Source organism: Limulus polyphemus, unplaced genomic scaffold (assembly GCF_000517525.1).
Source record: "Limulus polyphemus unplaced genomic scaffold, Limulus_polyphemus-2.1.2 Scaffold4665, whole genome shotgun sequence".
Lineage (NCBI taxonomy): Eukaryota > Metazoa > Arthropoda > Merostomata > Xiphosura > Limulidae > Limulus > Limulus polyphemus.
In genome coordinates this window covers 13,091-29,052 of record NW_013670275.1, presented here as the reverse complement: position 1 = coordinate 29,052, position 15,962 = coordinate 13,091, and the positions used below count along the sequence as shown (strand labels likewise).

General features: G+C 33.5%; 1 protein-coding gene across 1 annotated transcript in view; it reads right to left on the bottom strand.

The window, feature by feature from the left end:
* Positions 1 to 14,388, bottom strand: part of LOC106471508 (nuclear hormone receptor FTZ-F1-like) — a 64,148-nt gene extending 49,760 nt beyond the window's left edge. Inside the window, exon 1 of the mRNA XM_022400116.1 lies at positions 13,816 to 14,388. Within this exon, the coding sequence (XP_022255824.1) occupies positions 13,816 to 14,191 (376 nt within the window). The 5' untranslated portion in view covers positions 14,192 to 14,388. The remainder of the gene's footprint in view (positions 1 to 13,815) is intronic.
* Between the last annotated feature and the right edge of the window lie 1,574 nt (positions 14,389 to 15,962).

Here is a 15,962-nt window from a genome sequence, read left to right as displayed (position 1 = left end):
GGAAATAGTGTCAACTTTACTTTCTCAAGCTACAAATCCCTATTTTGACTCCAGGTCTACAGTACTTATCAATTTTAGGGGAGTCAAAATAAGGACTTGTAGCTTGAGAAAATAATGTAGACACTATTTACAGCCTTGTTTCATTTACTGTTTTTTAAAGTCCCTAGTTGTAGGCTTGAAAATATAATCTTTGCATTTTGATTCAACTTGTTTCTGTACTTTTTTGATGATCCCTAATACCCTTCTTAACTTAAGTCCTCTCTTAAACTGTTATGAAGTTCCAGTCTTCACTAATGCAAGAGCAACTTATTCCACAAGCCAACAACCATCATGAAAAATACAACTGTTTTAACTGGAACATACCTTGTCTTTTCCTAATTTCAACCCTTTGTGAACCCATTCAGTAGTATGACAGAAGAAAAGGATCTTGATGTAGTAGTGGATAAATGATTCAACCCATTGTGACATTGGTCTGTTTCTAATACTGAATAGTTTGTAGCAAAGCTAATAGGACTTAAAATAATGATGATTACAAGTCAAAAGGATTAATTATCTCTTTTTCAAAACCACTAGTTAAACCTCACTTGGTGTGCTTTGTAGTTTTAGTATCCTTATCTTAGAAAGGATATTGACATACAGGAAAGCATTGAGGGATCGAAGGGTTATCTTACTGGGACAGATTAAGATCTTTTAACTTAATTTCTCTTGAGAGAAAAAAAGGAATGGTAAGAGGTGTTCTTATAGAAGTTTACAAGATTATTCAGGGGATTGATAGACAAAGGCCAGTGATATTTTTGTTTTGTATTCTCAAGACAATAGAATGTGAGAACAGACAAAATGATATTGATGGTTGAAGCAGGATCAACTTCTTCAGACTCGAGAGAATTTCTTGGACATAATGCTTAAAGCTGCATTGTAACGAAAAAAAGCATAAATACTGTTTTCAGGAAAGACAATTGAATGGATAAACCAAACATGGTACGCAAGTACAAATAAACTCAGATGATATTGAATTAAATTGAATACATTTTACTTTTTATACATTTAAAATCATTATTAGTATTATTGGACAATTAAATAAAGGGTTTATGGTTTGCTGTTATTAGCTGCACGAACTCGGTTCACAGTTTATGACGGTTTATTAAGAATGACAGTCAAATCCCATTATTTCATTAGATGGATTTTTAATCGCAGCGCCGTCTTTTGATAGGTTTTAGAAATACATTACACATTAATTGTTTCTTTCCTGGTACAAACAGATAAGAATAGCAAAGACAGATCTTCAGTGATTTCTTCAATATTTGGGAGTTTTCAAGCAGTTATTTCTGCTTGACATAATAATATATTTATTATAATAACTAAAGAGATTGTGTGTTTATGCTATTTTATTTCCATATAATCTCTGATAAATATAGATATAACGCTATAGTGTGATTTTTTCTTTTCATGAAGTTTTCTGTTACGCTAATAACATAACAACCTTTTATCGGTTCCCTTGAAAAGTTTTAAATGTTGTTTGGTTTCCACAGTGTACACATATTAGTTAACTTATACAGATATAGGCACCAACAGAAACATAAAAAATAAGAAAAAGACGTCAATGTAGAAAAAATATATAAAGTGAAAACCACTGGAATTCATGATTGGTTAAGTTAACTTATCTTACATTCGAAAGTTGAATTTTACTAGAACAATTTACATTATCGAAAAAAAAAACAACAACAACAACAAAAACAAACATCTGAAGTAGATGTGGCGTTTTGAAACCCTTCTTTAGCGTGAGTAATCGATAGGCAAATTTTCTTATTTATAATTCCTCTAATTTAAATGCCATAAATTTCAGAACAAAGTATTCAATCAATTTTAAAACTTTGGTTATTTTTTCAATTTCACAAACTACTATAAAGACAAAAACTTCATTTAATTCCAAAGTATCTAAAAAGTTTAATTGTTTAAGTAAAGGTATATTTAAGTATATTCTGAAGGCTAAATAAAACTTCTAAACTATTCCACCACTATAAGAAACTTACTTTGGTCCTTTCTATTGGCTCTTGCTCATAATTACTGATGATGGGTGAAACTTCCCCAAACCAGTATAATTTAATGGCAAGTAGTTAGTCAAATAACTATTCAATAACATATTGGACTTCGTGTTTATTTTTATAATATTTTAAACAACTTGTCTGCTGGGTAATTCAGAAGAATAACTTAGTAGCATCAGTGCTACATATTCTTCAAATTCTGTGTAAATACAGGTTCATTGTGGTGGGTGAAAGACAACTAAAAACGCTGTATACACAAATCATACTTATACTTAAAAGATTAATAAATTCTAGTTGGAATATAAGGTTTCCTCATGCATTTCCGCACTGATATTTTAACAGCTGGGAGGTATCAATCACAAAGTAATTTACATCTACAATATAATTATTATAGAACTAATTTGCTTCATATTCTGGAAAAGTGCAGTTTAGTATAAGAATCTATATGGACTAAAAAAATCAACGTCTTAATTTTTATAATGAAAACATAATGATGATGAATTATAATTTATAGCTGTATGGCATGGGTAAATAAATGTGTTGGAAATTGTCACTAATTTGATACTGAATAGTTTCCGTAGTTATAAACTTCTATTAATATTAGTCATAATATGGGTCATGTAGCTACGGCCCAGAGGTGCTGTACCGAGCTGCTGATTTAGGTTCGAGGTGCAACGTCGCTCAATACACTTCGCAATTTCAGTTGTGGTCGCGTAATAAAAGTTACAATAAATCTCGTTAATTAATAACTTCCAAGAGCTAGACAGAGCAAAGATAGCCTAACAAATCAAGTTGAAAATATTAACACTAATACTTAATCAAAAGTTTATTTAAGAATTTACAGCTACAGGCACAAAATACACTTTTTTGTTAATTAAGTAGTATAAGTTCGTTAATATAATTTATCATCCTTTTTTCCTACTATTGTTACCCTTTACTATTTTTATCTATATATTTCATCACATATTATTTTCTCTTTAAAATTAAGCCAATTATTCAGCAATAAGATTGAGGTCTTTTACGGTAAAATTCGGGGTTTGATTCTTGCGGTGGTAATAACACAGATAACCGCCCTCCAGTGGCACAGCGGCATGTCTGCGGACTTACAACGCTAGAATCCGGGTTTCGATACCCGTAGTGGGCAGAGCACAGATAGCCCATTGTGTAGCTTTGTGCTTAATTACAAACAAACAGACATAGATAACCCCATGAGTAACTTTGTGTTTAACATAAAACTAACAAATTCTTAGAAGCTAAACTCAGAGGGCGCTGCATAACATTAAAATGTAAGGCAGAGCCATCTATTCAGATTAGCTCTGTTGTGAATCTTGTGAGGTTTAATTGAACATACTTTATCACATTACTGGTGTTAGTAAGTGTTTGAATGTTAAAATATATTTATTTATGAAATAGACAGGAATTCCGTCACCAAGTCTGTAATAATTCATTGATCCTTTTATATATTTTACTTTTTTTGGAGATTCGGTAAGTTACAACTAAAAGTTTAATGGTATAAATACTAAAATAGCTATTTCAAATTCAGTGAAAGAACATAACATTCTGGAACTTGGATGTTAACAGTGGAAGTAATAATGTGTGTGCATGGTATTGTAAATTTGTAAAATTTCTTAAGTTTAAATCACTTACTTTTAACTCCATACAAGTTATACTAATTTAGACTGCTAGAGAAAATAACCTAATCTTACTGGAGGTTCGTTCATGCGGAGAAGAAACAAACGAACAGTATTTTGTTTTTTGTAAGGATATTGAAGTACTATAGAATGATTTGGATAATTGTTTGGCAAATGACTTTTACCCATAATAAGTATAGGATTAAAACTTGGATCACACATTTTATGCACCACCACTGTAGAATCATTCTAGCTTGGAGTTTTTCTCAACCAATTAAATGAAGATAAAATAGTGATTAAGATATTATTATCTTTAATCGTTCTTTCTCCACGTTATGAATTTTAATAAAGTACATTTGTCAGTATTGAGTGGAGATTTACAAACAATCCCCTATGATGTAAAAAAAAAGTATTTACTTCAACTGAGTAGCCCCTCTGTTACTGCACAGCGGTCTGTCTACGGACTTACAAAGCTAGAAACCTGGTTTCAATATCCGTGATGGGCAGAGCACAGATAGCCCATTGTGTAGCTTTGTGCTTAGCTTCAAACAAACCAATCGAGTATCACTCTTTGTCTTTGAAAAGCACTCCAAAGAAGTTTCAACTAAAACAACAGTGATCATTACTAAATTGTAGTCATTTTAAAAACCTCTCATATGTATTGTAAAAACATATTATTATTTTAAATCATTACAGAGCATTGGAAAGGACAGGAATAAAAGAAATTATTGTACGTATGCTATGCGAATGTGGGGAGAGGAGGAGAGAAAACCGTGTTCATAGCTACACTACTGCTGTTTGTGTAATATATTTTATCCATTAGTTTCTTTTTTCCATCGAAAGTTTAATTTTCTGCTGTTTCATTCTATTTTTTTTTTATTGTATTGAAAATGTTCGGCTAAAAAATAGTTTTACTGTAACCATCGTCTTTAATGTGTAAGTGTAACATAATTCCTGTATTTAAATAGACGAGCGTATTATATTTCTAGTTATTATAAGGGCTGTTTAATTCATAAAAAAACATTAAATACGTGTATATCATAATACAAAATTTTTGTTGGTTTAATAGTTTTCAAAGGATTTGAAATCAATATAGTCTGATATTTAAAACATAATTTTTCTGAATTGTGGATTCGACAGAAACGACGAGAGAATAAAAGTTTGATGAAAAATATAGAAAGTTCGATTTTCGGTAGGAAAACCTACGTAAAATCAATTTAATGCTGTAACTTTAAAAAGTTAACATAATCTAGACCGATGAGGTATGTAATATATTTTTACACACTTACATACAAAAGCAGCACTCATATTATTTAAAAAAAATAATATTTCCACTTATTTGGTCCACAAATAATCATTAAATATAATATTAAAAATGATTCATGGAATATGAGGCAACCGTAGAACAACTAGCACTTCGTAATTGTGTGACACGTGACGATAAATTTAGGTCACCCACTTTCTCGAGTAGAAGCTACGCATAACATGTGACACAAGATCTGCGCTGTGATACGATTACAAACATTTGACATAATATAAAGTATAAATACTTCATCTGATAGTTGACACCATGAGCCCCCATTCGTTTCGTTTTTTGTTACTTGTTTATTCTGTTGCCCTCCTAATCTTGAACTAAATGCACAGAAACACATATTATTGACCTATTTCACTTATGCTGACAGTGACACGCTTTCTAATGGTTTTACTTTGATTAGATAAAGTTTTACGCAATCATAAAAAAAGATTAAGTATTTTTACTCAAGATTTACCACAGTTACTGCTTGACGCCGAAATTATCAGGTAGAATGCTTGGCTATAAACCAGAAACCTTTGAAGACATAAGTTATGTACTGTGAAAATCATATGTCGGAATTCATAAATTCTATATAACACTAAAGTGTTTTTAGAGCTTTCTAATATCAGAATACATGATTCCTCCAGATAAACGACTTTTAGTTTAGTGATGTAATCAAAATATGAACTTTAAGTACAAGTTTACATGTAGAGTAGCAAAGCAAAAACGTATAATGCAAAACAGTCAGAACATAGACAAGGAGTCCTTGTTTGATGCTCATCTTCAGCTTCCTGTATTTATTTTCATTTACAACTACAGGAATATGATAATACACTTTTATGAATAAGCTTAGAGACCACATGCATAAAATACCCAGCAGCAGTTGCTTTATTTCTTCAGTCTCGAAAAAAATAGAGCTACATTATATTACTTGCTCAGAACACTCCGTATCATTAAGGAATATTTCAATGGCTACATTTATCAGACAGTGGTGATTTGTGTCATGACATACGTTGCTAAAATACGAGTTCGATTTCTCATTATTTCTTTATAAGTATAATAATTCTTTATTCTCCACTATTTAAAAATCATTTTCAAATTTACTAAGTGCATTCAGGGAACATGAAATTTGTATTAGACTTTAGAAAAGCATTTCCTTGGTTCACGTTTACTGAAACCTTAACGATATATATATATATACATTTTCCATTTTTCGTGAGCTCAGAAGGCTTACTGTAGTTTAATCGAATACTGTATTGACCTAAAATTGGTATTTAAATATCTGTTCCCAAAATTCAATAATGCAATCGTCTCTGAAGACTCAAAATGGATAAACTGGCGCAAATTTGCTTGACCTCTGGGTCAGAGAGTGGCCTAGTGGTTAGCGTATCGAACAGGTGATCCAAGGTCTCAGAACGTGGTGCTACCAGAAACACTTTGAATTTTTATCTGTGAGTGAGTTCGTTATAAGAGTGACAGTCAATTCCAATATACAGTTAAAAGTAGCGCCGCTTCAGTTGGCGAATGCTATCGAATGGTTGCCTACCCCGTGTTCTGGAGCTTCCTAGTTTTCGGCTTATTCACTTCTTCGGTAAAAAAAGTGTTAATATTTATTGATTCGGTGTATCTAAACGTTTTGCTTCTGTAAAATTAGTAAACAAAATGAACAATGAAGTACATAAAAGAAATCAGGTTATAGAACTTGAGTTGTCCTAATGGTCCATTCTGACCAAAAATGACGTTTGTTACGGTAATGCCCAGCAATATCCAACTTAATGGTCAGTGAAAACTTAGTTTTTCATTTTTAACTAGATCAAATATCTTTTTTCCAGAAATTTGTTATTGATCTCTAACATACAGGGAGTGTCAAAAGAAAGTGTGTACTCACTTCAGTTTCTCCACTGTTTAGGTTTAATTCAATTTGTTATTGATCTCTAACATACAGGGAGTGTCAAAAGAAAGTGTGTACTCACTTCAGTTTCTCCACTGACCGTCCTTCTCTATATACATGTAACTGTTTGTTTATACACAGAGCTAGACAATGTTCTATCGGACCCTAATTTTTAATGTGATAAACCCCCAGACTTACCGCTGAGTCACTGGGAGGGGCAATATATAATTGCTGCACATTACATGCATCATATAACAAAGCTTTTCAGTTAATAACTGAGCCAAAATAGATTGATTCAGAATGGATTTAATTTATTCGTTTTTGATTATACATATCCTCAAATTATTCAAATTAGTATCCCAACTAAAGTTAAATAGTACAAGTGATAATACTAGTAATGCACTGTTTTGTTACTCACTTAAACTTGTGCCCATATATAAAAATTGAAACTTCAAATAACCGCGAAAAAAACACAAAAAACTTTAAACTTTTTATTAAGTGGAATTAGAAAATTAACTTATTTGTATTTTATACAGCTTTGGCTCTGTGTGGTTCTCGAAACTTGTCGGAAATTTTGCTTGTAGATATATTTTATAACAGAAAAATTCTAGAATCTTTTTTCCCTCGACATAATAACAAAAATAATGAAATATGTATTTTTAAGTGTTAACTCTATTATATTATATAGTAACGTTTTATTCCATTGGCTCAAATATTTTAATGTAGGTCCAATCAATCTCGTTTCAAAGTGGTAGGTTCTATGTGGAATTGATATATATATATATATAACATTATACCTAGTTCTAAGGTTGGCAACTATAGCTCCTGAAAATGCTTGAATTTTTGAATGCACCAGTAAGAAGTATTTACTTATACACACACAAAAAAAGATAAAATATTCATGAAAATCTAATATGTAGTAAGTTTTGATTGTCGAAAAACGTTGTTTCGGCTTTCACAGGGACACATATTCCATTGTATTTATATAGAATGAAGAATCCGAAAGTAAGGATATTTATATTTTAGACGCGATGAATTTTTATTTCCAAAGAAAACACATTTGACTAAAACTTTTTAACGTTTACTGTCAAATAAGCATTTCCGTTAACGTTAAAAAAAGACATAGTTAATCGTTTATTACGTTTTTCCATCTTATAACACGCACATGTCTTTCAAAAAAAAGTATCATTCATGTATAAGTTTTTAAGTGTATGCAGAGTTGCTCCCCCCCCCCCCGGTCGCTCAGTTGCTTATAATGCTAATAATCGGGTTTTGGTACCCGCGGTAGGAAGAGCACAAATAGCCCATTGTGTAGCTTTGTGCAACAAACAAACCATTCTATAGGGTTAGACACGTTTTCAATTATTCAGTCTTTCTCAATGTCTGAGAACCAAAATTAATGTTTCCTATGCTTGTTGAAATATAATGTGTAGCATTTTGTTTACTATGGCCAAAGACAAGCAGCATGCAAAAATGTCACAGTGTTTTATGTGACTGTCCTTCGCTGTCCTGGGTATTATAGAACAGTGAGGTATGTGACCCAACATTCTGACTATTTTATGATATTACGGACATAGAGATATGTGGTCCGTTGCAGTGTCTTGGCTGTCCTACAATATTAGGGAACACCGAGACTCCTGGCCTGAGGTAATGTCCTTGTTCTTCCACGAGTGTCTTGCGAGTACTTAGGTATTCAGTGTCTTGAAAGCTCTGGTGGATTTTGGTAGTACCCTGAAATTCATGGTTGAAGTCCCAATAAATAGATATAAATCATTTTCAATAATTATCTAACCCTTGAATTTACTTTGTCAAATTGATTATGATCAGCGCAATCAGAGTAAAACGATCCTATACAAAGACAGCAATATATACGTCAGAAATAGGTAAATGAATATCATCATCTTTGTAACTGGTCTCACTGTGTTTACTTATATATGATTCTTCGTTGTAGAAGGACAGTGGTGACAATACACTGGTAAGATCACTGTTTTATAAACTAAACATTGTTCGTTCGAATCCTCTGTTTCGAGTTCTTGATTAAAATATATGCAATTCAATTTTAAAATCAAGAACATTCCCCAGGATCTTATGCATCATACAGGACATCTGAAAATGAAAGAAAATAGAATTTCGAAAACATAGAACGCTGTAAATGAAATTTACAATGCATTTGATCTAGTACAAAATTTGTTACAAAACATACTGCCAATATTTATTTATTATTCAATTTCTGTAGTGCATATTGGCGTACAGAAAACATATTAATACTAAAAAGAAACGACCTTATAACACTCAAATGTTATAGTATTTTGGCACTTGTGTATAAAGTTAAAATCATAAATAATATTCAACGTTAAACTGGTACAAACCGGTTTGTGTTTTTGTGAACGCTCCTGAAGAAGCTGTAAAGAGAAACGTTGAGTGTCTAATTAAATAAAAACAACATTTTGGTGTTATAAAGTCGTTTATTTCTACTATTAAGATTTATTTATTACTCGGTTCCAGTAAGGATACAACATAACTGAGTGAATATTGAAGCCTCCTGCTTTATTAAAGAGAATAACACTGATTTCACAAAATAGCATAAGTAAAATGGATCAGCCTGAAGTTAGGTTACTATGTGCCTTTCCAAGGCATCAGTTAAACAAGTTCTACAAAAACAGTGAAATGGTCAACATACTTGGTTCATTTGAGGCCGAATAAGTACAAAAAATACTAAAAAATATACAGAACAATAACTAATTCACCGTGTCGTGAATAGAGTACTATGGCGTGAAGATTAAATCTTGAATTATACAAAAAACTGTTTTGGACAGGTGACATGAGCATACTATTTTTGTTCGAAAGAAAAGTAGAGAGAAGAAAATTATGCTTTCTTAGTTCACTTCTACTAGGAGACCTTCGATTAAGATATATCGTTTCTACTTATTTACATGCATAATTATACGAATCAAGATAAAGTCTGGTTCAAATATTTAGTCAGGATAAAAAGGCCTACTGCAAAGGCTGAATACGTTATATTAAACCAATTTTAGAACCTCACCACTTGTTACAGTCCATATCGCAACGTTGGTAATGTTCTATCTGATATCTTGACAAAAGGTCTGCGGTATAATTTCTATTGCAAAAGGTTCTGTCATACTGAAGTTTTGTTTAAATCACAACATTCCTCCCTGCAGACTTTCCATTATACTAATACATATTAGTGTATGAGGACGACGGTTTCCCAGCGCCTGTTTCAATATTCCGATTGCACAGCTTCTTATGGAATAGTATGAATACCCGTTTCGTTCTCCAGCTGCTTGAGGTATGCAGCGGTGGAATAGATATGTCGTGGAAGTAATTTGCATATACGCGACTTGTGTTGCTTTTCCAGACGGAGATCCTTCTTGATTATGTGGCATACTGTTTCCTGGGGTATAAAAACAGCTTTTGTCCTTAATCTTTGTATTCGTGGGTTCTCATCTGTTACAAGACGTCACACTTGCTTATTATGGCTGGTGCATATCTCTTTTTTGGATGGCCTGGGTGCCCTAAGTTGATCCATATTCTTCTTTCTTCAAAGGGCATTAAGTACAAGAGTTATTCCTATCTAGTATGGCATAATACTATCTACATAACACCATACAATGACAAAATGTGGTTCTGATATATGCCGTTCCATCATGACTTTATATCGGCTGTAGTTGTCATGTGACTTGCTAATTTACGTTTTCATGATTGTTTTAATATAACGTATTCAACCATCTACAGAAAATAACTGACTATTGGAAGACTACATTATTGTATTATGCACACCCCTAACACAAGTTTAACTTTTAATTTTTTTTTTCATAAGATATTGGCATCCCCATTTCACTATCTATTTTAATTTTGGCATGAATGCACTGAAAGCTACAAACGGGGGTTGTTGTAAATAAAACAAACCATTTCTAGGGTCACAATGTATGAGGAATAACATATCTGATTGAATGGTTTGTAAACAAGTAAAATGAACATGCGTTTATTTTGTCTTCTGATCAATTAAGAGTTGCAAGTGAATGGCGAGATATCAGAGTACAGACCCAATCAGATGAAATTACACCAATAAACAACCTTCAGGTACTCATCGTGTCACCTAACATTAATGCTATCTCTGCTTTATATGTAAAAAATCTTTATTTTTTGTAGAAATAACTAATGCATTTCTTAAGCAGTTTTATCTGTTTTTTTTTATCTAAACTTCCAACTACAGTGGTTTAAGTTAGTTAGAAACAAAAGTTTTTTCCTTTAAGTATCACAATTTTAGCATTTTTTGTGGCAATTACAAAAGTGCTTCATGAAAACATTTTTAATTAAATCGTTTAAACGAAGTTTTCATTTACAGTAGTAGAAGAATTTATTGCAGCATCCAATTTTTTGACACTCATCGTCTGTTTTGGCCCGGCATGGCCAGGTGGTTAAGGCGCTCGAGTCGCAATCTGAGGGTCGTGGGTTCGAATCCCCGTCACACCGAACATGCTCGCCCTTTCAGCCGTGGGGGCGTTATAATGTGACGGTCAATCCCACTATTCGTTGGTAAAAGAGTAGCCCAAGAGTTGGCGGTGCATGGTGATGACTAGCTGCCTTCCCTCTAGTCTTACACTGCTAAATTAGGGACGGCTAGTGCAGATAGCCCTCGTGTAGCTTTGCGCGAAATTAAAGAAACAAAAACAAAAAACAATCGTCTGTTTTGAGGCCCTAGTGCATGTTGGTGCAAATGTATTTCATGGATGATGCATTACTGTCTTATTATTACGTCAGCACCTCTATAGGCAGTCTAGGTATTGCATCAGCCGTTTTTCCGCTATAAATAGAGGTTCTTACTGAGAGGCAGTTTAGAAGCCTATCTGACACAACGTGTGTGTGATGCTACCCTGGCTAAGGGCTGAGAGTTGACTCCACAGGAAAAAAAAAATCAGTCGTTAAAGATGGGCTTTAGACAAGTCAGACTGCTAAGAAATGTAGATTTAACCAGTCTACTGTAAGCCGCTTGGTGCAGAGATATAGAGAGACTAGTTGTGTGGACAGGGCCGGATTATGACATGATGAGGCCCTAAGCTATATCAAGCTTATGAGGCCCCATTCATTTTAGAAATTAAAAACTTTTCTTGCGTGATTTTTTGGAGAGCAAAGTCATTGATGATATCCTCAAATGATAAGGTTCGATGTTTATCACTCTCAATGCACATAATACTTAGGGCAGATAGCTTTTCTTGCAGCATTGTTGCCCGCAGTTCATTCTTGAGAATGACCTTTCACCTGAACAATTTGTTACCATTAGACTCAGAAATAGCCGCAATATTGTTTCTACATTAGGTAATGCCAACTGAATCTTGTTTCGAATGATAACTTGATAGAGGTCCTGGTGATTTAAGTGTCCTTTATCTACATAATTTTCAGATATATAAGCATGGAAGTGCTTTATTTCCCCAATTAGGTTAACATCAACATCTTTATGATAGCCTTTCATCAGAAGCTTTACACTTTCACACAATGTCCACAACCGTTTTACACTAGTTCTGACACTCCTACAATGCACAATCTGGTAAAAAATTACAGGAAAAGTGTGGAAAAAAATCAGACGATGCAATAATTTTTAATGAAATATTTATTAAACAAGCTGTTAATTCCCTTCTTAAATTCGACTTGTCTTTATATTTATAAAATAGCGATGTAAAAGTTGTTATATGTTGTAATTCACGTCCTGTCCTTATAGTGTTTTTAACTTTGTTCTAGAAACGTGTCAGTAGTTTGACTTTGTGTTTCTGTGTTTTAGCGCAAAGTTACACAATGGGTTATATTGCGCTCTGTTCACCGTGGGGAATCAAACCTCGGATTTTAGTGTTGTAAGTCCGAAACTTATCGCGAATCCAAGAGGGGACCAGTACTTTGAAAGCGACTCATAGAGAGAGGAGTTAAAAACTTGCTAAAAATGTTATTGAATGAATAAATAAATCCGATTGAGTTATTAATATGTTTTATTTTTACTACCGCAAATTTAATTTTACTCCCTTTTTATATAAAACGTGTATATTATTTTTGGTGGGCCTTTTGGGCTCCCGTACATCTGGATTTTAGTTGTTTTAAGTGATTTAGTGTATGCTACATTCGTAGTTAAAACTAACAATCTACAAAACTTATCCATATTTCAATCAGCAAAACCTATGAAATGTCGCATTTTAATCAAATTGCCAGTTTTCGGGAATTTATTCTGTTTGCTTTATTTCTATCTCTTCGCAGTACACACTAAAAACTGCTGAAATTAACGGCGCCCGAATCGTTGCATTCTCGAACCAACTTTACTTTAGCTGTTAACGTTATTTATACTACACGTTATCTAGTAGTGACCTACTAAATCGTCCTCTCTGTGTCAGTCGAACCTGTATTCTTAGTCTGTGGGTCAGCATTGCTATCACAACTAGGTCAGTTTTCGATTTCGCTCGTGTTTTGGAAAGTGTGTTTGTTCTGAGTGAAAAAGAAAACACCTTGGAGGTAACCTCATTAATATCGCGTGTTCTACATGACAGACGAACTTACACTTTTTTTTACAAGTTAAATCATTACAGATTGATACACTGCGCTAAGGCAGCGTTTTAATAAAAAAATGTTAATAATTTTGGGAAATATAAACAGTTTTTAAAGTATGTTCGAATACAAATCAGTCAACCTGGAAAAGTATGTTCTTATTATGCAATAAAATGTTTATGCACAACTTGGAGTATAAGGTTAATTTCCAGTCGATAGGTCTAGTATCAACGTAACATATGTAAACATAAAACCTAAAATATTTAACTTAATATGCAAAGGCAGCTAAAATCGCTTTGGAGGCAGACAAGAAAGTGGAAGTTGTTTAATACAACAGAAGTGCAAAATAACGACTTAGAATAATTAAACAAATTGATTTAATGCTTTTATATGTTTTATCAATATACTTGCCTTCTAGTTTCATACCGACATCCAGGCACTTTTGGAAACGACAATACGGACAACGCTTCCGCTGTGTTTTGTCAATATGACAATTTCTGTCGGCGATGCACGTGTACACTTTTTTGTTCTGAACAGTCCTCTTAAAAAATCCTTTGCATGACTCACAGGTCAACAGCCCGTAATGATAGCCAGAAACTTTGTCTCCGCACACTGGACACAATTCCTCAATCACTTCTTTAGTGTCCGGTGGTTCAAACTGGAAATGACCGTTTGGAGCCACGGGTGAAGGAGTAGAAAACATTGATCCTGTATTTTTGAAATTAGTCATTGGTCCAGTTGACATGTAGCAGGAAGCATTGTTCATAACACTTGTTGCAGTCATCATTTTAAAGAAGAACAATTAATTTCGCAGAACAACTATTCTTTGTTAAACTTCATAATGTTTTAATTTAAACAGTAAGATTTCCAATACTTTAAATATCACTTATAAGCACTACACGTTTAACATACACTCAGTATGTTATATCATGCCCTGAGTAGTTAACACCTCACGACTCCGAATCTGACATGTGAACGACAGAAACTAGAGGTACATTTTGTCTATAATCTATCACACTGGTTCTCTATACTACACAGTAGTAGGGTCTATGTCACATGGCGCTAATGCTTGCAGGCCTAGTGACCTATTAACAGCCCAGTGTTTGGGCCAATGAAAACTCGTCATATTTCGTTGTTCACGAGTCAAGTGAAAGCGAAAGTAAACTCCACTCGTGTGTTAGTTAAGCCCGGTAGGAAGAGACAGCTATTTCGATTTAGTTGAAAATGTTTGACTTTCTACTAAAGTAATACTGATATCCTAAAAAAATAAATAACAAATTAGCAAATCGAAAGAAAAAAAAAGAGAAATTCAAATAATTAATGTTGGTCGTAAAGTATATAGTAGAGTAGTAGACAACTATTTTTCAGTGGCGTTGAAATTGTTGGGGCAAGTGGTACTGTTGCTTTGAGTAAAAGTCGTTAGCAAAATAACCTCACGTGTATCTTATATGCTGAAAGGAGCAGAAATGGAGAAAGTTGTTTTATTAGATTTTAGAACTTATAATAGATGTGTTGTTCCAAAATGTACATAACTGCGTATTCTGTAATGAATCATCGCGTTTTTATTTTTTAATAAGTCTATGAGCCATTAAGCGTCAATTACAGAACAACTCGCGGTCCAAAGCAATGATTTAGATGAATCAGTATTTTCAAATGAAGACCTCAAAAAGAAAAATTAGAGAATTGATATATAAATTTTCAAGGGCTTGTATTTAAATTAAAATAATTTGTTTAGGTGTTTTAATAGTTTCCTAGAAAACTCTTAAGACTGGGGTTCCAATCCCAATCGTTCTCAGGTAATGTAGCAATTTATTTTGAGCCGGGCATTGCTTAGTGGTTAGAGTGACGGGCTGGGGATCGAAAGATGCAAGGTTAGACTACATCGCGATACGCTGAACACACACACTGCACTTTCAGTTGTAAGTGTGTTATAAAAGTTTCCGTCATCTCCGTTATTCGGTTCAAAGTTGGACAAAACCCCTGTGGCGGTGGGTGATGTGACTGCCTTTCTTTTGATCAGTAGTTCATAATTAGAAAATACCATAACTGAACACTAGGGGTATCTGACCTGGTCGTTTAGCCCCAAGTGTATATGGCGCCGTTCAATTTGAAAATTTCAATACCAGTACTAAAAAACCTTGAAATATATTTCAACGTAATTAATACTTCATCTTTGGCTAGTTTCATAAATGTCGAACTCGTTGAGCCGAACGTACACCAAAATAGTCAACTCACAGTATCTGTACATTACGGATAACAATAAATCACAAGCTATTTACCCTCATTTAATTTGTTCACATCACTCGTTTCATTCAGCGCTAACGCTACACATTCTTTAATAAATCTAGGCTTTTAAATAAATTCCGCCATTCTAAGACATGCGTTTATATATTAGATCGTCAATAAATTAATGTCGCGTTTTGTAACACTTTCATTAACCCCCCCCCCTCCGAACCGCCTAAACGTCACGTTAATGTAGTCTATATAATGTGTAAAGTTTAGTATACTCTAATCCCTTGTAGTGATGGCACACGACGAGACATGCATTCGGCATGTAA